This window comes from Pogoniulus pusillus, chromosome 4 (genome assembly GCF_015220805.1).
Source record: "Pogoniulus pusillus isolate bPogPus1 chromosome 4, bPogPus1.pri, whole genome shotgun sequence".
NCBI classification, from domain to species: Eukaryota; Metazoa; Chordata; class Aves; order Piciformes; family Lybiidae; genus Pogoniulus; species Pogoniulus pusillus.
Genome location: NC_087267.1, coordinates 11618770 through 11643933, shown reverse-complemented (window position 1 = coordinate 11643933; position 25164 = coordinate 11618770). Strand labels below are relative to the sequence as shown.

Genomic DNA, 25164 nt, shown 5'->3' with positions numbered 1-25164 from the left:
CTTTGTTGTTCCTGAAATACATTACTCCAACTGCTAAAGCCAGTACACTCACTTTATCGATACGTCCTGCACCATGGTGACAAGAATGCCCAGCTGTACTCAGCACTGGTCAGACCACACCTTGAGTACTGTGTCCAGTTCTGGGCCCCTCAATTCAAGAAGGATGTTGAGGTGCTGGAACATGTCCAGAGAAGGGCAACAAAGCTGGTGAGGGGCCTGGAGCACAAATCCTATGAGGAGAGGTTGAGGGAGCTGGGGTTGTTTAGCCTGGAGAAGAGGAGGCTCAGGGGTGATCTTATTACTGTCTACAACTACCTGAAGGGGCATTGTAGCCAGGTGGGGGTGGCCTCTTCTCCCAGACAACCAGCAATAGAACAAGGGGACACAGTCTCAAGTTGTGCCAGGGTAGGTATAGGCTGGATATTAGGAAGAAGTTCTTCATAGAGAGAGTGATTTCCCATTGGAATGGGCTGCCCAGGGAGGTGGTGGAGGCACCATCCCTGGGGGTCTTCAAGCAAAGCCTGGCTGAGGCACTTAGTGCCATGGTCTAGTTGATTGGACAAGGCTGGGTGCTAGGTTGGACTGGATGATCTTGGAGGTCTCTTCCAACCTGGTTGATTCTATGATTCTATGATTCTCTCACAGCCTGTTGGCAATTCTTCTGTTTCTTATCCTTCTAGGTAGGCCTATTGTTTTCTGGTTTATTATTGTGCACTTCGAGTTCATAAATAGTGTGAGAAAAGCAATAAAAAAGAGTGCATTGAAATTTCAATATTAAGCCAATAAACACTGAATATGTGATGAGCTTTTCCTGGTGCGCAGCAGTGCCAGTATTTCAAAGAAGCAACAGTAAACACAAATGAAAAGTGTCTTTAATCTCAGCTAGCATCGTTCTTGCAAGTCTAAAATGTACTGAAAAAAACATTGCTCATATTAAAATCAGTTTCTGTTCCAAAGGAACGTTGGGCATGGACTTTCTACATTTCTTAGGGTTTGGATGATGTGGTAATTGCCTAGCAGCCAAAGTTCCTAGTCCCTGGGAAGGAAACGTGGCTGATGAGCCTATCTGCAGAGTGTAAGTGTCAAGGCTGTGCTTTCATTCTCAGTGGCCATCTCTTTTAAACATAGTTTGGGAAACGTGTAAAACTCATCTGCTCCTGTGGTAGGTGGATTTGGGGCCTTTCTTGGGAAGACTCTTTGAGATGGTCTTGTCTGACTGAAGTCAGTTAGTTGTCATCTCAAAGGTACGCTGCTGGCCAGTAAACTCACCCTTGCTAATGCATAAGGTGCACTTGACTTCTTCCCTGGCTTAGCTGCTGGATAAGCAAAGGGTGGCCCACAGTCTGCTCCAGAAATGAAGACTTGTGAATGACAGTTAAATCTGAACATCTGGTATGGTCCTGGTGTTGCTCTGACACTTCAGGCCAGGCACAAGGAGCTCAAGTGGGTACACAGAGAGCAGTACGGCTGGGTGCAAAGTGCTTCAGCCTAGCTCTGATTTGTCTAGTTCAGCACAGTAAGTTAAAAGAAAAAAAAACAAACAACTCCTCCCCAAGCAATTTTATGAAATGGGGTTTGATTTTGGGCAGACAGTTTCCTCAGATGATTCTCAAGAAGCTAAATTACTTTAAGTAACTGGATGAAGACCTCTAGGATTGGGACCAGCAATTGCGGTGAATTGAATCAAAGAAGCAACTAGCACAGATAGATATAGACATTCATGAGCTGGCAGAAATATCCTCCTTTTGGTTTTGCTGCTTTTCCAAGGAGAAATTTCATAGCTGCAATGAGTCTGCACCTTTGGTCACTTCAAAACAAAGCTATACAGAGAAGAAGAGCATGTGGTCTGGATGATCAGGTAGTGAGGTGGATTGGGAATCTTTTGAAGGAAAGAAGCCAGAGAGGGATGGTGTCTAAATGGAGGCCTGTGACTAGTAAGGATCCCCAGTGGTTGGTACTGGGACCAATTCTGTTCAATATATTCATCAATGACCTGGATGAGGGCACAGAATACGCTGTCAGCAAGTCTGTTGATGACACCAAACGGGGTGGAGTGGCTGCCACACCAGAAGGCTGTGCTGCCATTCAGCCAGACTTGGGGAGGCTGGAGGGCTGGGCAGGAAGAAATGTAATGAAATTCAACAAAGGCAAGTGTAGAGTCTTGCACCTGGGAAAGAACAGCCCCAAATATCAGTATAGACAGGGGACTGATCTGTTGGAGAGCAGTGAAGGGGAAGAGGATCTGGGGGTCCTAGCTGATGGGAGGTTGACCATGAGCCAGCAATGCACTCTGGTGGCCAGGAGGGCCAATGCCATTCTGAGGTATTTTAGAAGGGCTGTGGCTGGTAGGTCGAGAGAGGTTCTCCTGCCTATCTATTCTGCCCTGGTGAGGCTGCATCTGGAGTACAGTGTCCAGTTCTGGGTCCCCTAGTTCAAGAGAGACATTGAACTGCTTGAGTGAGTCCAGCACAGAGCCACAAAGGTGATTAAGGGAATGGAAGATCTCTCTTATGAGGAGAGACTGAGGGAGCTGGGGCTCTTTAGCTTGGAGGAGACTGAGAGGTGACCTCATTGATGTTTACAAATTTGTAAAGGGTGAGTGCCAGGAGGATGGAGCCAGGCTCTGCTCAGTGATGCCCGATGACAGGACAAGGGACAATGGGTGGAAGCTGAGGCATAGGCACTTAAACATGAGGAGGAATTTTTCAGTGTGAGGGTGACAGAACACTGGATAGGCTGCCCAGGGGGGTTGTGGAGTCTCCCTCTCTGGAGATATTCAAAACCCACCTGGACACCTTCCTGTGTGATCTGGTATAGGTGATCCTGCTCTGACAGGGGCAGTTGGACTGGATGATCTTTGAAGGTCCCTTCCAGCCCCTGACACTCTGTGGTTCTGTGATCATCACAATGCTAGTGACTATTAAAAAAGATCAAACAGCTGCATTTGGCCAGGTCATAAATATGTCCATCCAAGCAAGGTGACAGGCAATTGAGTAAGTTGATGGTGATACAGTTAGTTTCGCAGTGTTTACTTCCCCCCCTCCCAGTTCATTGTAATTCCCTGTGGAAGGTACCAATCTCTTAGTACTCCATTTCTTTACCCATTCTTAGTTGTAGACATTTAGTGAAAATCATAATAATAAACCCCCCAGCAATAGCCTTCACCACCCCAGTGAACACAAAAATTAATAATCTCAGAAAGTCTGCATTCAACCTGACACAGAGAGCAGTGCAAACACAGTACAAAGTCTATCTTTACATTTATTTGCAAATGTGTATAGATATGCTTCATATAAATTAATCCTCTATTTCATTATAGGGAAGGAATTATGTCTGTGGTCAAAAGGGTGGGGTACAGTTAATCTGATTTAGCACAGCATGTGAAAAATTAATTGAAAGTCAGAACTCCATAGTGTTTATTATAAAGTAATTTCACACCAGCTCAGGATTAGCATGGTAACAGGTGACAATAGGTCATTACTATGTTAATTGAAAGACAGCATGCTTTTGTAAAAGGGGGGGAAAAAAAAGAAAAAATACTTTAAAAAGAAGAAAAAAAGCCTAGATACAAAATGAAATGAAAAGGAAAATAATATCCAAATGCAGTATGTTATCTAGGATTGGCCTGTAGTTCCGTGGGATGTGTCCTAGGGAGAAGATAGGCTTGAAGAAGACCCTGTTGGGTTTTTGCTAATAACCTTGCCTTGCTTACTGTACTGTGAAGCATGGCAGATGCTCATGTGTCCCCTGCACAAGTTCAACTTTCTGCCTCTCTTTCCACAAGAGTAGGCTGTATCTCCAAAACAGTGACCTGACATTTTCAGCTTGCTGATGTTGCTCTCTGGCCCAGGCATGCAGGGGACAAAAGCAGGCACAAGGAAAGCAGAGCTTGAGTATACCTGGCTTGCCCAAATAAAGCTGCTGGGAGCTATGAGATTTTGCAGCGGTGTCTAACAGAAGAAAAAAAACTCAGGTTTTGTTCCTTGACAAGGGGATTAATAAACTAAAAATCTTTCCAAAGCACCAAAGGAAAATATCCTGTCACTCCAATGGCATGCTGAAGCATTAAGCCAGGGCAAGCTCATCCTTCCACTTGAGCTGCGATGTCATTAGCCTGCCTCTGAATGGAGATGGCTGCCACAGCGCTCAGCTGCTCTTCTATTGTGTGGCTTGACAGACACCGTTGTGTAGGCATTTCCTATTACATCCTGCAGCTTGAGTAAGCAGTCCTGAGCCACCGGTTTCAGCCCATCGAAAGAAAGCAGGGAACTATTTTGCCCATTTTATTTGCATACGAGTGAAAGGTGTGAAATCAGCTTTGGGAGCAGAAGATCACTCCACAAGTCCTCCAGTTGACAGAATACAAAGGACACAATATGCACTTGTGTGCAGGTGAGCAAGCTACAAAGACCTCTGTTTTAACTGCAGTCACAGTATCACAGTATCACCAAGGTTGGAAGAGACCTCACAGATCATCAAGTCCAACCCTTTACCACAGAGCTCAAGGCTAGACCATGGCACCAAGTGCCACGTCCAATCCTGCCTTGAACAGCCCCAGGGACGGCGACTCCACCACCTCCCCGGGCAGCCCATTCCAGTGTCCAATGACTCTCTCAGTGAAGAACTTTCTCCTCACCTCCAGCCTAAATTTCCCCTGGTGCAGCCTGAGGCTGTGTCCTCTTGTTCTGGTGCTGGCCACCTGAGAGAAGAGAGCAACCTCCTCCTGGCCACAACCACCCCTCAGGTAGTTGTAGACAGCAATAAGGTCTCCCCTGAGCCTCCTCTTCTCCAGGCTAAACAATCCCAGCTCCCTCAGCCTCTCCTCATAGGGCTGTGCTCAAGGCCACTCACCAGCCTCGTCACCCTTCTCTGGACACGCTCAAGCATCTCAATGTCCCTCCTAAACTGGGGGGCCCAGAACTGAACACAGTCCTCAAGGTGTGGTCTAACCAGTGCAGAGTACAGGGGCAGAATGATCTCCCTGCTCCTGCTGACCACACCATTCCTGATGCAGGCCAGGATGCCACTGGCTCTCTTGGCCACCTGGGCACACTGCTGGCTCATGTTCAGGCGGGTATCAATCAGCACCCCCAGATCCCTCTCTGTCTGGCTGCTCTCCAGCCACCACGAAAGGACCTTTGATAACGACATGTAATAATTTCAGTGAAGATCCTTCCTGAACCCAAAATAAGGTGCCTGTGTAATGAAGCTAGCTGCCTTGCTCAAAGCAAATGGAAATTCAGCAGCACAGCTGAGACCTGAAAATGGTAAACTCTGGGTTTATTTCCCGGAAGAAAAATTTAACCTCTCAGGGTATTCTCATGCAGCCAGATATACAAGCTGATGAGGAATGTGACCTTTCTGCTCTTCCTGCTTCAGAAAAGTTTGTGATTCAGTCCGACACAATCTGCTGTAATATGTTAATTTCAATACAGTTCTGCCACAAATACTAAGGGTGATCCCTGAGACCTTTACATCCCAGAAGAGAAACCTTCCAGACTTCACTCTCATCTCAAAACATCCTGATTAACATTCCTAGCTATTTAATAAAGGTCAAAGGAAAGGAAAGTGTAAATATTCTTTAATTACTTGTTACAACAGAAGTTTAGCTAGAAGACGGTGTCCTTGAATTCAGTGCATAGCACAGTATCTTGTGGTCTGCTGAGATCAATAGCAAAAGAGAAAAGCTGATCCTGATCAGATCACAGACCATCATCTGCAAACCTAAACTACTGCAGAGATAAGGTAATAATACACTACAAGTACTCCTGTAAGTAGATGGGATAGCAACCCATTCACCAGCCATACAAAGGGGCAACGTAATAGAAATATTTGTATGCCTCCAGCAGAAAAATATTTCTGTTAGGGCAAAACATGGCTTCAGGTCTGACTATGCCTAGCAGATATGATTTTCCTGATGATAAGACACAGAAGTCAAGTGCAAAAGTAAATTACCAGGTTCACCTCTACAAATACATGTTTTTAAAGCATATTCCCCGTCTTCCAACAGGGCTGGTAGTTTCTTTCCTGACTACAATAACATCATTGCTTAATAGTAGCAGCCAATTTTATTTCTAATGCTTTGCCACATCTATTAAGTCAAAATCTTGAGTTGCTTACACAGGTATTTGCTTCAATATACACCTGTATTTTGAAGTTATAACCCCACTGAACCACCTGCAATAGAGCTACATCCTGGTCACCCTACTGCCCCAGCTTAGAGCCCCGAGGGGGAGTCACTGAGCCATCCACTGCGTGCATCTCCCTCTGGGAGCTGCTCAACAGGTACAACTGGCACACCTCCTTCCCTTGGGTTTGCTGGGATGAGGGCTGCTTTCTGGACATGAGGGAGCTGGGATTGTTTAGCCTGGAGAAGAGGAGGCTCAGGGGTGACCTCATTGCTGTCTACAACTACCTGAGGGGTGGTTGTGGCCAGGAGGAGGTTGCTCTCTTCTCTCAGGTGGCCAGCACCAGAACAAGAGGACACAGCCTCAAGCTACGCCAGGGGAGATTTAGGCTTGAGGTGAGGAGAAAGTTCTTCACTGAGAGAGTCATTGGACACTGGAATGGGCTGCCTGGGGAGGTGGTGGAGTCACCGTCCCTGGAGCTGTTCAAGGCAAGGTTGGACGTGGCACTTGGTGCCATGGTCTAGCCTTGAGCTCTGTGGTAAAGGGTTGGACTTGATGATCTGTGAGGTCTCTTCCAACTCTGATAATACTGTGATACTGTGATACTGTGATACAATACACGATTGCTATAGGCAAGAGCAGAGCTGAGGGACTTTTAGATGACATCAGCACTACTGCAGCTTCAAACTGTCACTGATTCTCTTTCCAATACGTTCTCCTTTCTGCTCTGTTTAGTTAAACCAGCATCGAAACAAAAAAAACAAATCAAGACAACAACGAAGAAAAAACAAACAAATCTATGTAGAGGTAAAAATAAAGGAGGAAAGAAAGAAGCAGATGAAGAAAATGCCCAAATTCTCAAGCAAGAAAGACAGTGTGGCAGGAAAGCATGTTATAAATGTGCTGGCAAAGCTGATGAGACGATAGAGGGAAAATGCTTTGTGAAGCTGCAGCAAATGTAAGCTCAAAATGCTTCCAAAGGTAATTTTTCCCTATTCATTTGTTTTCAGCTGTCTCTGTTGTTTGCTCCACTTCTCTGTGATCTTCAGCCATAACACTTCAATTTAAACTCTGTACAGGAAGGACTCTGTCCTCTCACCTTTCTGTACAGCTCAAGGATAGCTTACACAGCCACGTTACGGCTTTGCCCTTTCTAGCCGAGGAATATGTTGATTCGGTTTCAGCTCATTAACTCTCCAAGGAATCTCTTCCAGCTTAGCTGTCTGCAAGGCTGGAATCATCCATACTTCAGGAGCAGGGTTTTTTCCTTCTTTAAATTTCTGAAAGGTTGTCCCAAAAGGCACAGACATTACAAGGAAGCCCAAGGATCTGCAGGGTTTACTTCATGGGAAAGGAGCATTCTCTCTCAGGATAATGAAATTTTATGCGTTGCGTTTGGTCTTCTGGGATTCATAAAGGTTATCAGTCAGGCATTTGTAATAAAAGTTCTCCCTGCTTTTCCTGGCATGCATGGGGGAGATGGGAGTGTTATCAGTCTGACATTTCTGTCAGAACTGGTATTTGAACCACTGGATGATTCTGACAAATGCCACTGCTGTCATCTGCTGCTCAGTTTTAATTATATCTGACTGAAGCTTTCAATGGCAGCAAGCAGAAAACTTAATTAGTTGGTTTAAAGGCTGATCTGCAGAATCTGAAGAATCCAAGCAGCTTTGCAGCATTCCTGCATGGAGGCTGCCATTTTCAATCTGATGATGCAAGTCAGGAGAATTAATGGTCCCACTCATGGGTAGGAAAAACAGGGAGAGGCTTACAGGCATACACGTCAACAAAAAGCACAGTTTTTGTACATGACACCTCAGAGAGGCTACCTTGTGCCTAAAACTACTGTGCTGGCTCACAGGTGGTTCTCAGACAAGTGATAGCAAAATGCAGGCAAAAGATTGGGCGCTCGAGGGAACGTGCAGCAAATGAACATCTGTTACCTTAAACATGATGTATATGCTGATTCTGCAGTGAGCTGCAAGCCTTGCACTATTTGGAGAGACTGAAAAGCTGGCACTTTCTCACACACCAGTGCACTGTTTAAACAAGCTGCTTAAAGGAAGACGGCATTAACAATTTATATCACCTCTGTGTTTGCTTTCAGAGCGTTAATATGATTGTATTTCTATGCTATACCCTGCAAAAGCAAGCATTAGTAAGATGTAATGTCCTAAGATGATGCAATTAGAAGCTAACATTATATTCTCATACTGGTTGCAGGTTGCCCTTGGGGAAAAGAACTAGCAGCTGAAGATACACTGATTTGTTTCAGAAACGCCAGAGTTAAGGGTTTGGACACTTAATCCAAGCGGCCTCATGGAGATGTGGGCTGGTGGAAGATGGGGTTTGCTTGTTGGTGAGGTTACATTCTCTGGAATGGTGCTGCAGGTATCCTTTAGGATACTGCTGAATTTCATCACTTGGTAGTAATGGGTTAGATTTCGTACGTAAAATGTGCCAAGAGCTATAGGTCTGTGAGTTGCAGTCAGAAGTCAAAGCACTTGACAACTTACAGTATCACAGTATCACAGTATCACCAAGGTTAGAAGAGACTTCACAGATCATCAAATTCAACCCTTTACCACAGAGCTCAAGGCTAGACCATGGCACCAAGTGCCACGTCCAACCTTGCCTTGAACAGCCCCAGGGACGGCGACTCCACCACCTCCCCAGGCAGCCCATTCCAGTGTCCAATGACTCTCTCAGTGAAGAACTTTCTCCTCACCTCCAGCCTAAATCTCCCCTGGCACAGCCTGAGGCTGTGTCCTCTCGTTCTGGTGCTGGCCACCTGAGAGAAGAGAGCAACCTCCTCCTGGCCACAACCACCCTTCAGGTAGTTGTAGACAGCAATGAGGTCACCCCTGAGCCTCCTCTTCTCCAGGCTAACCAATCCCAGCTCCCTCAGCCTCTCCTCGTAGGGCTGTGCTCAAGGCCTCTCACCAGCCTCATCGCCCTTCTCTGGACACACTCAAGCATCTCAGTGTCCCATTGGGGCCCAGAGAGGTCCAGATTGTCTAGATCATCTTTAACCCAGTCATAGAATCATAGAATCAACCAGGTTGGAAGAGACCTCCAAGATCATCCAGGCCAACCTAGCACCCAGCCCTAGCCAGTCAACTAGACCATGGCACTAAGTGCCTCATCCAGGCTTTTCTTGAACACCTCCAGGGACGATGACTCCACCACCTCCCTGGGCAGCCCATTCCAATGCCAATCACTCTCTCTGTGAAGAACTTCCTCCTAACATCCAGCCTAGACCTCCCCCAGCACAACTTGAGACTGTGTCCTCTTGTTCTATTGCTGGTTACCTGGGAGAAGAGGCCACCCCCCACCTGGCTACAATGTCCCTTCAGGTAGTTGTAGACAGTAATAAGATCACCCCTGAGCCTTCTCTTCTTCAGGCTAAACAACCCCAGCTCCCTCAGCCTCTCCTCATAGGGTTTGTGTTCCAGGCCCCTCACCAGCTTTGTTGCCCTTCTCTGGACATGCTCCAGCACCTCAACAAGGCAGAGTCTTCCTCCAGACTTTCTCTCTTGCATCTAGGGACTGTGATTCCTGAAGGCCAGTCTTAGCAGTAAAGACTGAAGGTATTCATTAACACTCCTTTCTGTGTATCCTCTGTCACAAGTGCATCCACCTCAATCAGCAGTGAGCCCACATTCTCACCAGTCTTCCTTTTCCTACTGAAGGACTCAAAGAAGTCCTTCTTGCAGTCATTCACATCCTTTGCCAGATTTAATTCCAGAAGGGCCTTAGCTTTTCTTGCTACACCTCTACATGCTCTGGCAACATTCCTGTATTACTCCCAAGTGATCAGTCTGATCCCTGATGCAAACTTCCTTCTTCCATTGCATATTTTTTTTCAAAAGCAGCTTGCTTATCCATGCAGGTCTTCTGCCTCATTTGATTTGTACAGTAGTTTCTATTTGTATGGCTGTTTTACTTGAAAACCCCACACTATGTGCAGAACATGGTGGCATAAGCTCTTAGTACATCATTGGCCTGGTCTTTGGTGGGTTAGTAGAAAGGCAGGAATGGCTTCACTTGGTGTCTGTAATGCCTTCTTCCTGAGATTACACCCAGACCCCACTCCAATCACACACACAGCCCTTCAGGAAAGGAAACTCATCCCTTTTGCAACTTTCCAGTGATGTTTTTCATTCCATTTTCCAAAATGCCCCAAGAGGAGACACAGGCTCTCACCATATGATTTGCTAGAGAAGACTACAGGTCACTTCTGGCTTACTATTTAGAGCACTTTGATCTCAATGGAGGAACTTTTACTTTCACAACTCATTTAAGTTTTCTGCTCACCTTTATACTATTAATCCTTAAAATTCTTGCAGAGATGTGGAAAAAACAGCAGAAAATTTCCAGTAAGCTATGTCTTGCAGTTTTTAAAGACAAGTGCAGAAATCTCACACTGAAGTTACAGATTACCTTTAAGATCTCCATCTTCTCAGGGCCTTGCAGAATGTGCTGGGTTGTTTTTTTTTCTTAGAAGCCTCTTGCAATTCAAGCAGCATTATTCTCTCTCAAGGAAGCAGAACTGGAATTCATTGAGATTAACCATGATAAACCATGATCCAGAGAGGGAGACTCCACAACCCCTCTGGGCAGCCTGCTCCAGTGTTCTATCACCCTTACAGGGAAAAAAGTCCTCCTCATGTGTAAATGAAACTTCCTATGCCTCAGCTCCCACCTATTGCCCCTTGTCCAGTCACTGGACATCACCCAGCAGAGTCTGACTCCATCCTTCTGGCACTCACACTTTATGTATTTATAAACATTGATGAGGTCACCTCTTCTCCCAGCAGCACAGCCCCAGCTTCCTCAGGCTCTCCTCATAACAGAGATGTTCCACTCCCCTCAGCATCTTTGTGGCTCTGTGATGGACTCTCTTAAGCAGTTCTATGTCCCTCTTGAACTGGGGCACCCAGGACTGGACACAGTACTCCAGATGCAGCCTCACCAGGGCAGTGCAGAGGGGCAGGAGAACCTTTATGCTTTAGATCTGTGCTACCTATTTGTTTGTTCCACTGAGTTCCTTACACTGCTGAGGCAGCTGGCAATGACTGTAAACATTCCTCTACTGCTCATGTGGCTGCTTTTGATGAGTTTCTAGACTAATGCTGCACAACTGACTTGGGCAAGATGCACTTCTATAGGATTTTGGAATCAGAAGTGGATGATCAGGCACATGTTTTAATCTCATCACAGCCTCAAACTGCACCGGGGCAGGTTTAGGCTGGACATTAGGAAGAAATTCTTCACAGAGTGACTGCCCATTGGAATGGGCTGCCTGGGGAGGTGGTGGAGTCACCATCCCTGGAGGTGTTTAAAAAGAGGCTGGATGAGGCACTTAGTGCCACGATTTAGTTAAATAGGAGGATTAGGTGATAGGTTGGACTTGATGATCCTAATGGTCTTTTCCAACCTGGTTAATTCTGTGATTCTGTAAATCCACATCCTAAAGTGCACCAGGGCTTCTGTGGGAGCTGGAGAGTGAAAAGCTCCCCACCTTGCTGCGGCTCACAGGATGCAAGTATCTTTGCCTTCTAAACAGACTCAAGTAATGGGCACTATCTCATCTCTGCAAAACGCTCATGCAGACCTGTCCCTTTGCTTGATAATGGCCATAGTGTTTGCCAGTGCATACTCAGCCTTTTGCTTAAGCTGTCATTCTCTATCATCCAGCTAACACCGTTATTTCTGTATTATAGACCCACTACTTGACACTGAAGATACCTGGTTAATATATTAGCTAAAGGGATGCTGAGAATAGTCTGCTGCCTTTGGCAGGGAATATTGGATGCTTTTGTCTTTGAAACGTCCCACCGGTCTCTGCTTTGTGAATAGCTGTAAATTGCTTACTGGATCTAAAATGCCACATTTTGTTCAATTCTGTCTTGATTTTACCCAGGAGGCACATAGCAGTGGTTGATTAAATTGCTTGGTGTTGCTCTCTATCTAAAAGAGACGCAGGATTCTCTCAGCATATGCATTCAGGAGTCTAAAAACAGGGCAATTTTTTTGTTCATACTCAGTTACCTGTTGTTCCTCCTTTTTTCTTTTGAAAGGCAATGATATACTTTAAGACATACTTTTTTTCCCACTCTGCTAAAGCTATGTAAAAGTTAGATGCACTGTCTGAATTAGCTGGACAAGCATCCTCCACAAGGACACCTTTTCTGAAGAGGGAAATAAGCTGTCTTCTAAAGGTGTCTCCTGGAGCTAATTTAAACTTTTAAACTAGATGACTAATTTAACTATTATCATGCCTTGGAGATCACTACAGTTAGGCGAGATGATGCCCACTGAAACCTGCAAAACCTTTCAATAATTTTCTCCCTTCAGGAAAAAAACTTCCTTTTCATTTTGTAGGCCAGAAAAATGAGGCAGCATCTTCATGGTTCTGGAGAATCTGGAAAGGATGATAGTGCCAAAGTAAAATAAAAGGAGAATAACTGTGACTTCCTTTGGAAACGTTACCTCTTTCCCAAACATTTTCAACACAGAATAGAATCATAGAATCAACCAGGTTGGAAGAGACCTCCAAGATCATCCAGTCCAACCTAGCACCCAGACCTAGCCAGTCTACTAGATCATGGCACTAAGTGCCTCATCCAGGCTTTTCTTGAAGACCCCCAGGGATGGTGCCTCCACCACCTCCCTGGGCAGCCCATTCCAATGCCAATCACTCTCTCTGCCAACAACTTCCTCCTAACATCCAGCCTATACTTCCCCCAGCACAACTTGAGACTGTGTCCCCTTGTTCTATTTCTGGTTGCCTGGGAGAAGAGGCCACCCCCACCTGGCTACAATGTCCCTTCAGGTAGTTGTAGACAGCAGTGAGGTCACCCCTGAGCCTCCTCTTCTCCAGGCTAAACACCCCCAGCTCCCTCAACCTCTCCTCATAGGATTTGTGCTCCAGGCCCCTCACCAGCTTTGTTGCCCTTCTCTGGACATGTTCCAGCACCTCAACATCTCTCTTGAATTGAGGAGCCCAGAACTGGACACAGCACTCAAGGTGTGGCCTGACCAGTGCTGAGTACAGGGGAAGAATAACCTCCCTTGTCCTACTGGCCACACTGTTCCTGATGCAGACCAGAATGCAATTGGCTCTCTACTTGCTTGTGACTGGAATCCACATTAGACCCACTTAACTCCTCATTTAATGGGAGCACAAAAAACTAGAGTCAACATTATTCTTTCTTCACGCCAGCAAAAACGGTGAGGCACTCCACACCAGAAACTGAGGCAAGGTAAAATATGAGACCATCTGTAAATATAAACCCTTTGAAATGAAATTATATGACATGAAAGTCTAAAAATTGTTACTGACGTGAATAACTCAGTAACTACTGCATGGAATAAGTCACCAACTAATGTGTATTACGTGGCATTTAATAGTGGATGTATTTGAAGAAATATGGAAATTAGAATACTTTAATAACTTTCTATATGAAAGATGATGAGGCTGCCTAAATGATTAAGAGGAAGATATGTTATAATGAACTAAAGCCACTCGAGTGTAAGGTAATTTTAATTCAAATCTCCATCTGCTTATGTATAATTAAGACTCATTTAACAAGTTAATGCCTAACAGAGAGAACTGATAAGTTCGGTATTAAAGAGCTTAAGAGAAGTAAATTAAACTGTCGAGTTTGAGGAGCTTTCATTTGAATTCCCTGTACCTGGAACCAAAATATGATCTTCCAGGTGCACTTCGTTATCCTGACCACGCAGCCAGGTGCCAAACTTGGGGGAGAAAAAGGAGGTGACAAAACAGAATATCTTCTTTAGATTTTAATTTTTTATATCATGCCAAGTCAGGAGTTTGACAGCATCTTTGTTGCCATGAATACTTAAACAGTTCAACCTGCTCACTATATAGCACCGATGCACCATTAGGAAGACACTTTCCCTGCCATCAAAAATATTTATGCAATGCAGAGATTACCAGTGGGGTTAAATAATCTGTGAAAATAGGAGAGTTGCCTTTGATGTGCAAAAGTGTAATATTTTGATCTGTGGTGAGTTTTATGTGATATTCACCTGCTTAACTTTCTATTTCCTTTTTTCTTTAAGTACTTTTCCTGCAAGGTCCAGTAGTCTAAACAGTGATTTCAACCTTTTCATCTTTCATCATGCAATTTTAATTTTCTTCTTTTAGCTTCTTATCCCCTGTCAAGATGAGAGTTTTCTATACTCACTTTATACTCATAATTCTCTGTGCTCTTTTTCTTCTTTTTCTTTTTTTTTTCTTTTCTTTTTTTTTTGTCACTGAAGCTAGATGTCAGCTTTGACTTCCTCCTAGCACTCAGCAATAAGTTTAACACTTTTGGGCATGTATTGGAAATACAAATGCAATGGTATGCCCAATGATTACCACAATGCAGATGTTTCCAAATGAAGACAAGAAAATAAAGCTATGAGGTGTGATGACCAACAGCTGATCTCAATAAATCACCAACAAAACATAAGGAAAAGCTTTTTCGCTGTGAGGGTGACAGAACACTGGAAGAGGCTACCTGTGATGGTTTGGGTGTTACCTGGCCCCTCACTCTTACGAAATCACCCAGACTAGACTCAGCTGAGCTGAAAGTTAAGGAATGAAGCTGTATTCAGCTTAGCACAATTTACAAGCATATATATACACACATATACATTTACAGACAAGTTAAAAGTAATACAGAAACACAGTGCCCCTCCCAGAACAATCAGATTGCCAGAAGGGCTCCCAACCCAAGCCTCTTCTGTCCCCTGTCCCCCTGCCATGTTTGCCTCCCTTCAGAAATAACCAGATCAACCCACATATATCTCACATAATGAATCTGAAGATCTGAGGTGAGATGTCAAAAAGATGCCAAGGAGGTTAGAGGAAAAAGGGTTAGGTCAGACTAGAGTTAAGGCAAAGGCAACCACAGCGACTGAATTGCCAGAAAGAGAGAGCAGAACAGAAGTGAGAGCCAGAGAGAAGGAGCAGAACTCAGAGCTGAGAAGTGTGTGAGAAGTAAGTGTCTTATCTATATTTTGACTAGTTGCATTTCTCAGCAGAAGAAGGGGTGACAGAAGGTACTGTTGTTTGTTTTCTTTCTTCTCACAGATAAAGATTTAATTTCTCTCAGTAAAATATTCCAATTAGCCTCAAACCAGCACACTACCCAATTACATTGTGGAGTCTCTCTCTCTGGAGACATTCAAAGCTTGGTCTGTGTAGTTTTTTTAAGGAGTCTGGGATAACCTGGAATCCATTCAACCATGGCACGTGGTTTTGTATTTTAACCCAAATACAAAAGTTAGAAGCTCACACTTAAACCATGAACTAGTCTGGAGTGGAAGGAAGCCCACATCTTCTTTTCAAAAGATGGCTGATGAGCCTTCCCTGGTCTCTGAGTGTATCCCACAACACTTTGTGCTAGGATATCCTAATCTCCTGGATGATGCTGTCACTTCTGGAGTTTAGGATGCCAGAGGGTACTGTCTTGGGCTGTCTTTGTACCTCTACCTCTCTTCCACAGAGAATACCAGTAGATGGATTATTCAGTTAACAAGGCCTTAGCCCTGTGCTCTGTCCCCCTCTCTGGTCTACCAAGTGTGAAAAGTAGCAGATACTTGGATGTAACTCAATTGTTAGTTCTACTTTACAGTTCTTATCAGCAGACAGCATCATGCCTGCAGCTCAGCTCCACTAGCCATAGCTGTCACACCAAGGACAGTATATAAGACAATCCCTTCCTTTGAGCTATTTCATCTTGTTTGTAATAAAACTCTTTAAACACAGAAATGTGCTTCAGAGCAAAGGCATTCAAAGGGGGAAAAAAAGCAACCTGCTCACGATCCCTCTACAACCTCCTTTCTTCTCTGGCATGTTATTACACACCAGCCTCTCATAGAGAATAACACCACCAGGTTTATGACAGCTGCTCTGTTTTGCTTTAGATGCCAGTCCCACAGAATCATAGTATTACAGAATGGTTGGGTTTGAACAGATTTCTGGAGATTATCTAGTCCCCATCACTTTCACTGTACCCTTGAGATACTCTTGGGGAGTATCTAATACTCTAAAAAAGCAGTAGGACCATAACATGGATATTAATAGAGCACTTCAATCACATGTTTGTGATTAGCAGCTTAAAGGTTAAAAAAAACCCCAAGTAAAATATGACCTGGAGTAATTACAGCCTGGTGTCAGGAATTATTTTAGTACTGAAGCTGTGTCATGCACCATGGGTGCTGTTCTATAAGTTGTACCAAGAAATGGGGCTTGGAAATAAACATTAGTAATAGTAAAAACAAAAAGAAAAGGGAAGAAGTCAGGCATTGTGATATTAATGAGTAATTCCACCCCCATGAGCTCAGAAAGCCGAATGCTAAAGTTGCTGTATCATCTTCTGAAATCCTTGCAGCTCTCTTACAAGGCAATTCATCAAGCGTGGACCAGATTTCAACTCTGATGGGTCTTGTTCAATTTAGATAGCATTATCAGTTTCTTTCTTTTGAAAAACAGAAAAATCTGGTGCAGCAGGTTTAGATTACACAAAAATATAAATTTCCCCTTTAAAGATACTTACATTGGAGAGGAAAATCCAGGAATATCCTACAGCTTCTGACCTTACTTATAGCGAGCAATGGTCGTAAATCAGCTGGCAATACAGTTGTCAAGTGACACAAGATAACTCTTTATACATAAAGGCCATCTTGCTGGCTTCATAGGGAAAAATACCTTCCATTGGTCTCAGCTGGATGTCAGGGCTGAGGGAAGGATGAGTGGGACCTTAATGCCTTCTCCAGCAGCGGTGTAGCCATAACTCACCTATGCAGCTCTTCCCTACCTTTTGCTCTTTATCCCAGAGTTGCAAGCCACTCTCTTTAAGCAAGATCTGGTCCTGTTTCAGTTGGAAAGCATTTTTTATATAGTCCTTCATATAGAAAAAAACAACCCAGTTCTCACAACAGAGTTAGCTTATTTTCTTTAATGATCACAACACTATGAAATGTATTTTGTTTCTTCTCTTTTAAATTGCCTTGCTGCTAACATGTTATTTTCCTCATCAAAAATTATGACATTTGGAAAAAACTATGTACAGGAATAAACTGCATCTGGGATGTCAGCCTTGGATTGCACTGACACAGAACTGCTGAGATGAGGAAGCTCGACACTGAGTCCCACCCTGCAGAGAAACCAGCAGAGATCAGTGAGCAGTAAAGCACTCACCCTTTACTCCTGCTGTGTCACTGCCCTGGCTGACCTAGCAGCCTCACTCCGGGGTCACATGTTTATTTCCTATGCCAGCAGGAATGACTGAGGCATTTCATCAGGGTAAAACACAACACGTCTCCCAAAGACTGGTCAGGGAAGAAAGGAAATGTCACTTAACAGCTGAATAATTAAGAAAATAAATGCAGAAAACCATAGGCTGGTTGAACCCCAACAGATTAAGGCAGGGAGGTATCAGTTGCAGTAGGTGAAAAATGAGGGAGAAGGTGGCTCAATTCTGGAAGGCATATCCAGCCAGAAACCACATCATGGTGTGCCATCAGCGGTGTTACCTCTCAGTCTTCTGTCTCTCACTGGATTTTGACAGAGGCTCAGGGGTGATCTTATTACTGTCTACAACTACCTGAAGGGACATTGTAGCCAGGTGGGGGGGGGGGGGGGCTCTTCTCCCAGGTAACCAGCAATAGAACAAGGGGACACAGTCTCAAGTTGTGCTGGATGTGCTGGATGTTAGGAGGAAGTTCTTGCCAGAGAGAGTGATTTGCCATTGGAATGGGCTGCCCAGGGAGGTGGTGGAGTCACTGCCCCTGGAGGTGTTCAAGAAAAGCCTGGCTGAGGCACTTAGTGTCATGGTCTAGTTGACTGGATAGGTCTGGGTGCTAGGTTGGACTGGATGATCTTGGAGGTCTCTTCCAACCTGTTTGATTCTATGATTCTATGATTCCAACCCAGATGTCCTCAATTTGGATGCATTTGCCTTTACAGCTTATTTATATATCATCGCTAGAAACACTGCTTTTGTTTCACTAATTATTCCCTATTACTTAGCCCCCTCCTCTCCCCCAGTTAGGTCTTTTCTCTAATTAGACAACAGTTTTTCCACTTTTATTACTCAGTGATGAAATTACAAGACTTCATTTCCTGAAGGTGCATATTCTCTCAGTTTGGGTGTTGCAGTAGTCTAAGAGGAGCTCTGAGTCACGCTTTAATAATGTAAAGAAAGCAGTACATACTGTGTTTAAAGCAAAGGCATAACAGTAGCCATTCTTTGGCACTGATGGCAGCTGAACTCTGATTAGGAGTATGATCATTGAAAGAAGTGAGCCAAACAGCTAAATCTCTGTGCTTTGAAATCACAAGAAGAATATGTACCTTTCAAGATGACCTAGGTTGGTCAGATACAAATCCTTGGCTCAGCTGGAAGGACACTCTGGTAATAACCCTTTGAATCAATACTGTGTCACCTGATTGGGATCCTTTTTTCTAATTTAATGGGAAACAGTGGAAGAATCTTTTATTGAACATAAACAGCATTTTAAGACTTCTCCAAAGAAAGACTTTGGTCAATTTTGTCTCAGCTTTTGTCTTTCCTACCAGGATCAAGCTCTTTTTGCTTCTTTTGACCTTCTGAGCCCTTTCTGAGCTCATCTGTTCTTGGTGCATGCAACTCAAACAGATGCTTCCAGGGCTTGTGATCTTATAGTGAAAACTACAAAATCTGCTTGCATTTTGACTGATCTTGCCATTTGACCTTGAGCAGTGGCACACTGTTTCTGCAGTCTTACTCATTTATCCCAACTATTTTGAGGCTGGGTGAAGATTTAATCACTGCTACAATAGTACTCTTTCCTACGATTCTTTACTATGCCTTCCTACATCCAGTTACCAAAGTGTGAACTTGTCAGTGGCATTTTCCTAAGCTCTTTGGAGACAGCATGCAGAGAGAGAGAGACCTGGAGATGCAGAGATAACTGCCAGTGCCTGTTGATGCCAAAAGTGGATAGGAAATGATTGACTGATTTCCAGAATTGGATAAACTGGAAATACTCTAATGTCCCTTTTTTGCATGTTCAAGTATATCTTTTAAAGCCTGATGTGAAGTGACTTCAACACCTAATCTTGCTATTCAAAGCACGTCCATCAGTTAGAGACCACTGTAAGTCATGCACAAGGGCAACAAAAATGGGGCTACCTGAAGAGACATTGTAGCCAGGTGTGGGTTGGTCTCTTCTCCCAGGCAACCAGCAACAGAACAAGGGGACACAGTCTCAAGTTGTGCTGGGGGAAGTATAGGCTGGATGTTAGGAGGAAGTTCTTGCCAGAGAGAGTGATTGGCATTGGAATGGGCTGCCCAGGGAGGTGGTGGAGGCACCGTCCCTGGAGGTGTTCAAGAAAAGCCTGGATGAGGCACTTAGTGCCATGGTCTAGTTGACTGGCTAGGGCTGAGGGATAGGTCGGACTGGATGATCTTTGAGGTCTCTTCTAACCTGGTTGATTCTATGATTCTATGACTTCAGCCTGCTAACCACCCAAGACTAGTATTTCAGCTTGCCAGAATTCACTGGGTTGCCATCAGCAGATCAGAAGACGCCCCGGTGGCAGCCAAGGTGCCTTTGCTGCATTGAGAGACAAGGATTCCCATCAGGCAGCAAGACAGCAAGTTGGTCTTACTCTTGAGCCCCACTCAGATCCCAGTGGGGCTCTCCTAAATGACTTGAATTGTTTTCAACAATAAAGTTAAACCCCAACTCATCGAGTTGCCTTTCATCCCCTACTCTTCCTCAACTCGCAATGAAAATGTCAGTGACTGCCACTGCTAGTTCTTCTTGCTTTGGACTTGGCTCACAGTCAGGAATGTTGTCTGTGTTTTGTATGTGTATAACAAATAGCTAGCTCAACCAGGGAAAGGACTCACAGTGGTTACCTGGCAGCATGCAACGCTGCAATATAATGGTAAATAGTTCAATGAACTAATAATGATAGGTAAAAAAAAGCACAAACCCCACACTCACTCCTATGTGTCCTGCAAAACGAGAAGTTAATTCATCAGAACCAGTCTATGCAATTGTGTCCCATGTTGTTCAAATCACCGTGTGCCGTAATTACCATGCATACTGAAAGGACTCATCTTTCAAAGGCAAATGCTCTATTTAAACCAAAGAACTCTTGACCTTAATGTTTCTTAAAGATAAGCAATAATTTATTTCTCTTTCATCTTCACAATTACCACATACTGCCCAGCCACATGACCAATGCCACTACATAACACAGGAGAATTGCCCACCTACACTTTACTTGAACAAATACAGTCGCAATTTACAGATTAAATGTACTGTACAACGTGTAGTTGGAAAGATGTCATTCTTATCTCTACGATGGGATGTAGCATATGACTTATAAACAGGTACAATCTAAGATGAAAAACCTTGAAACTTGTTAAGCAAAGGGTCCAGTATAAAGAATTTTGGTTTGGTATTGTATCATTACTGAAGTAGAAAAAAAGAAACCTAGAGAAATAAATCCGGATCTTAACTTACAGGTTATGTATTAGTTTAAGAAATTAATTAGCTTCTCTGCCTTTTTTTTTTCATATTTGCTTTTTTTTTTTTTTAATTTTATTTTTCTACAAATGAGTAATCTGAATTATATTGCAGAATAAAGAAAGGCTGTCAGATAAAGAAGGTACCATTATATGAAAAACAAATGAAAAATTACCAGGTAATTTTGCTTACAAAAAAGGTCAAACTATAAACAGTCACAAAATATATAAAAATGCCACATTGAACGAGGCAATAGTACTCTACCTAAACTGGTAGTATACTCTGAAAGAAGTTGTGTTCATACAGTAGTAACTGATAAAAAGGCATTGTGCACTCTTGTGCCGTCTGGAGATTTAGCACCATGTGTCATCAGTTCTTGGATTGTCATCCAGTTGTCCAAGATTTTCTTGTTTCTCTTTTTCATCATTTTTTTGTGACTCAGTTCAATAATGTTAATTTCCTTTTTGCCCTCGCTGCCACTCTGCGGACTCTCCTTAAGACACTCCAGCCTGCTCCTCATCATGAACTCACGCCGCCTCCGCTGCTCCTTAGCTCGCACCAAATGCTGCTTCCGCTCCTCTTTGCTCCAGTAGCGCCCCATCTTCATCTCACTCATCGTATCATCGTCTGTCGTCATCCCACTGCGCTCCTCTTTAATTTTTAAGGCACGTTCCTTCAGGATTCTGTCTCGGACTGGTCTCTTTGTGATGTACCTTGTACCATCACTCCTTATTTTCACTTTCCATTCCATCTTGGGCTCTGCACACTTCTGTGAGTCTTTGCACATGCTTACCAGGCTGAGCTGGCTTTGGGCATACTCCACAGCAGACTTCTGCTGGATCAGTTGCATGTAGCTTTGATAATGCTTTGCATGAGCAGGTATATTCCCATATCTATATGAAGAGCTGTGATATGGGGACAGGTATGGAATGTGCTCACTGCTCTGCTTTTCCTGGTCTGTGAATTTACTGCTTTCTGATGCCAGCATTGTGTTCTCAGTAGCACTGTTTTGCTCAGTAGGTTTGGCTTTGGCTGAGGTTGTCTCCTTGTTGCTTTGTCCTGAGGATGACTGATTAGTTACGATTGTGGTCCTCAGATTTTTCCTGTTGGTTATGCTGATCATTCTCTGGAGAGAATTATCGGGGGACCGCTCCACTGTGAGTGGGGTGCTCCTGCAACTTTCAGCTGTGTTGTAGGCACTGGAGCTGTCCTTGTCAGACTTCTCAGGGTGCTCGATGATGTCATCCAATTTGCCTCTTTGTACATCTATGCTGGTGTTATAATTCCTGAACCCTTCGTCATGTAAAGCCCAAAGGTCTCCGTACTGATCCTTCACCTTTTGGAGACGGTGAGCTTGCATAATATTCTGACATTCAAGTTCAATGTTTCTTAGTTCCTCGTTGAGTAGCTGCAGCTCATGCTCCACTCCATCTTGCTCACTTCTGTTGCACTCTATCATGCTGCTAGAGTAATACAGGTCATACTCCCCGTGGTTTCGAATCTTGCACTTTAGTTCCAACAGCTGCCGAAACCTTTCACATTCCTCCTCTGGGTTTCCTATGAAATCAGATTCAATGTATTCCCCAGACACAAAGCTTTCATTGCACTGCAGCTCAATACTTCCTAATGTATCTTGGCTGTGGCCCAGCTCCCGTTTGCTCTGTAAAGTAGTGCTGTTCTGCTCTTCAGGTGCATTTTCTTGCTCTGAGCTCTCATCATTACGCAGACTTTCATCTGTAGGTCCCACCCCACTGTCCTTCTCATGATTGTTGGAGGATGAAGTTGCAGTGTCTGTAGTGCCATCCTCTTCTTCATGTTTCTTTGGCTGAAAAAAATGAGCAAACCAAAATGGTTATCAAATGCATACCATATCCCATTCTTTTATGCTAAAACAGCTGGGATCTGATTTAAATTGACTTAAAACAGGTAACTAAACAGCAGTCCCTACACTGCTCATAGCTTTTAACCATTTCTGAGAGTCATGCTGTGATGCCCGTGCCAGATGAAGTAGATGAGTTACAGCACTAGTGACATATCTTTGAAAGTCTGGAAAGAAATACTTCCCTAGCTAAGCCATCTCTTTGCAACACTTAATAGTAATTGCCAGATGGTGTGATGGTTTTGATTCTAGATTAGAGACAGAGATTGCTGGATCTGAAATCTTCTCCAACTTGAGAAATAACTTCAGTACTGGTATCACTTCAAGAAACAGAGCAAGCAGCTAATCAAGCAATGATTAGTACAACCTAAGAGGATGCAAAAAGACTACTGTTGTGGGTGTTTTTCACTTGTTTGGTTGTTTTTTTAACCAGTGAACTCTTTGTTTGCTTCATGGAGGTGGGCAGGGTTGAAATCTCTGGAAAACTAGCCTATTCCACTGCACCTTCTATGGCACTCTCACATGTCCTGTTTTCAGTAGAGTTTTCCTGAAAGACTGTTCATTTTGAAGTCTAGGATTTTGTTCAAGCAGACCTCTCTCTGTTGTGTGCCTGAAGACCAATTTTGTTCCCTAGTCAGAGTTTATGTTCTCTAGAAATAGCAGCAGCCTTTTAACATTAAGTGTAGAACAAGACTGAATTCTCACCATGAAGACAACATCAATTTTTTAGGCTGCTGTTTTTTCATTCACACACCACTCATTTTGCCTAACCTATTTATATCCTCACCCTACTTATATTCTAAACAAATGCAAGATAATAACTCTCTGAAGAGGCACTTTTTACTTTTCAAACTGGATAAGCAAAGAATCATGCAGAGTGCAATTTATATGGCCTGTTTGTCAAATATTTAAGTGTACATAATACCAAGCAAATGCTGCTTCTCTTTTACGAGGTATAATTGCAAAATTATGTATAATGGTAGTAGTTATCAAGGGAGAAAAAATGCACAGTGCACCCAGTGAAAAGAAACAAACTCAAAGAGCTACTGTCATAATTCCCCTTTTTCTCTACTTTGACAAGACAGTGAAATATGATGAAAATGTGTCTCCTGTCTCATCCTTTCTCCTCTCTTCATGTGCATCTCATGATCGCACACCCTTCATCTGATTTCCTTTCTGCAATTGCTGGGAAAAAATAATGGTTTCAGAAAAACAAAATCAACCTCCAGATCCCCAGTGCAATGCAATAGGGGAATAAAATAAATGCTGAAAGAAATATATCATCAAGAGAATTCAGTGTCTGTGATAGACCAGTTAAAATTTTCTGAAAAGATGTTCTAGTAATTTGTTGTTAGAGAAAACCTGCAAAGAAAATGGTCTTTAAAATTGTAGCATGCATTTCATACTCATCCTTTTGCAGATACAACGTGCTGTTGATAACAAAATACACAATAAACATATAATTCTCATGTAGCTGTTTGCAGCCACACTGCCTGCCTGCTAATTACTACCTCTCCTCCTCCTCAGATGTGGAGAAACTCTTCCCTTGAATTTAAATGTCGTAGGAGAGAATGAATTCAGTGTTATTCAAGGGATCATGCCAAGGTTCAACATTTCTTGATGCTGTAGGATCAGAATTTTCTAGAACTAGATTCTGAAACTGCAAGGGACAAAGGAAGAGTACCCTAAAAATTCTGTGTGTTTTAAAACCAGCACACATTTTCCCCATCTTAGATTCCCTCAGATCTTTCTACTTAGCCATTTAAAAACCAAAGGTTATCTCACTGTCACAGAAACAAGCAATATGAAGAGTAGTACCAGTAAGATTCTAAAAATCTAACTATTGTAAAATTGTTCTCTAATTAACATTTATCTGCTCTTTCTTTCCTCAGCTTATGCATTGCTGTGAGTATATTGGAAGATGCTGTATTAAGGCTCTTGTTACACTTTTCCGAAGTGGCTGCAACACTTCAGTTCCAATTTCCATTTTCAAGAGCAGCTAGAATCATGAATTCCTAATGTTATATTTTACACAGAGAAAGAAATCCAGTGGCTAGAGAACTCACTAGGAAAAACAAGAGTAACCAGAAAGAATAGCACTCCAAGCAGTCAAGTGTCCAGGGGGTTCACCATGCAAGCTGGAGATTAGCAGCACTCACTGGGTGAGTGCTGCTATAGAAGCTATTTTGATCCTGTCCCTCAACCTTTTTGGAGCTGCTCCAGCTTGTGTTGACCTCCTCTCCTCTGAAACGTTTCAGCAAAGAAATGAAACTAGCATGGGTCACCTACACTACACCCTGGCCACTGCACTGTGCAACCCATGTTTCTCCCTGTTCTAGAAAATATTGAACTACTGACACGAGGGAGGGCAGCTCTCTTAAACACTAGGAAGGCCATGCTGCAGAACAACCAGGAATTTGGGAGTCTGTCCCATATTCAGGACTCAATTCACACTAGCAATAAAGGAGAGCCAGGATCTGCCTTCTGACCCTGACATAGCTCAGCCTGCATCCATAAGACTAAACCCATCTTAGTACCCTAAAGAGAGTGACTTACCCGTATGTTAGCAGCATTAGAAAGCTTATGGTACTGAGCTCTGTGATGCTT

The 25164-nt window shown here is 43.5% G+C and overlaps 1 protein-coding gene across 3 annotated transcripts in view; it reads right to left on the bottom strand.

The window, feature by feature from the left end:
* Positions 1-20349: 20349 nt before the first annotated feature.
* The window catches only part of PDZRN4 (PDZ domain containing ring finger 4), a 306071-nt gene continuing 301256 nt past the window's right edge, over positions 20350-25164 (bottom strand). For all 3 annotated transcript variants that reach the window (XM_064142189.1, XM_064142190.1, XM_064142191.1), the window contains one exon: positions 20350-22503. In XM_064142189.1, coding sequence (XP_063998259.1) covers positions 20977-22503 — 1527 coding nt within the window. In that variant the 3' untranslated portion in view covers positions 20350-20976. The remainder of the gene's footprint in view (positions 22504-25164) is intronic.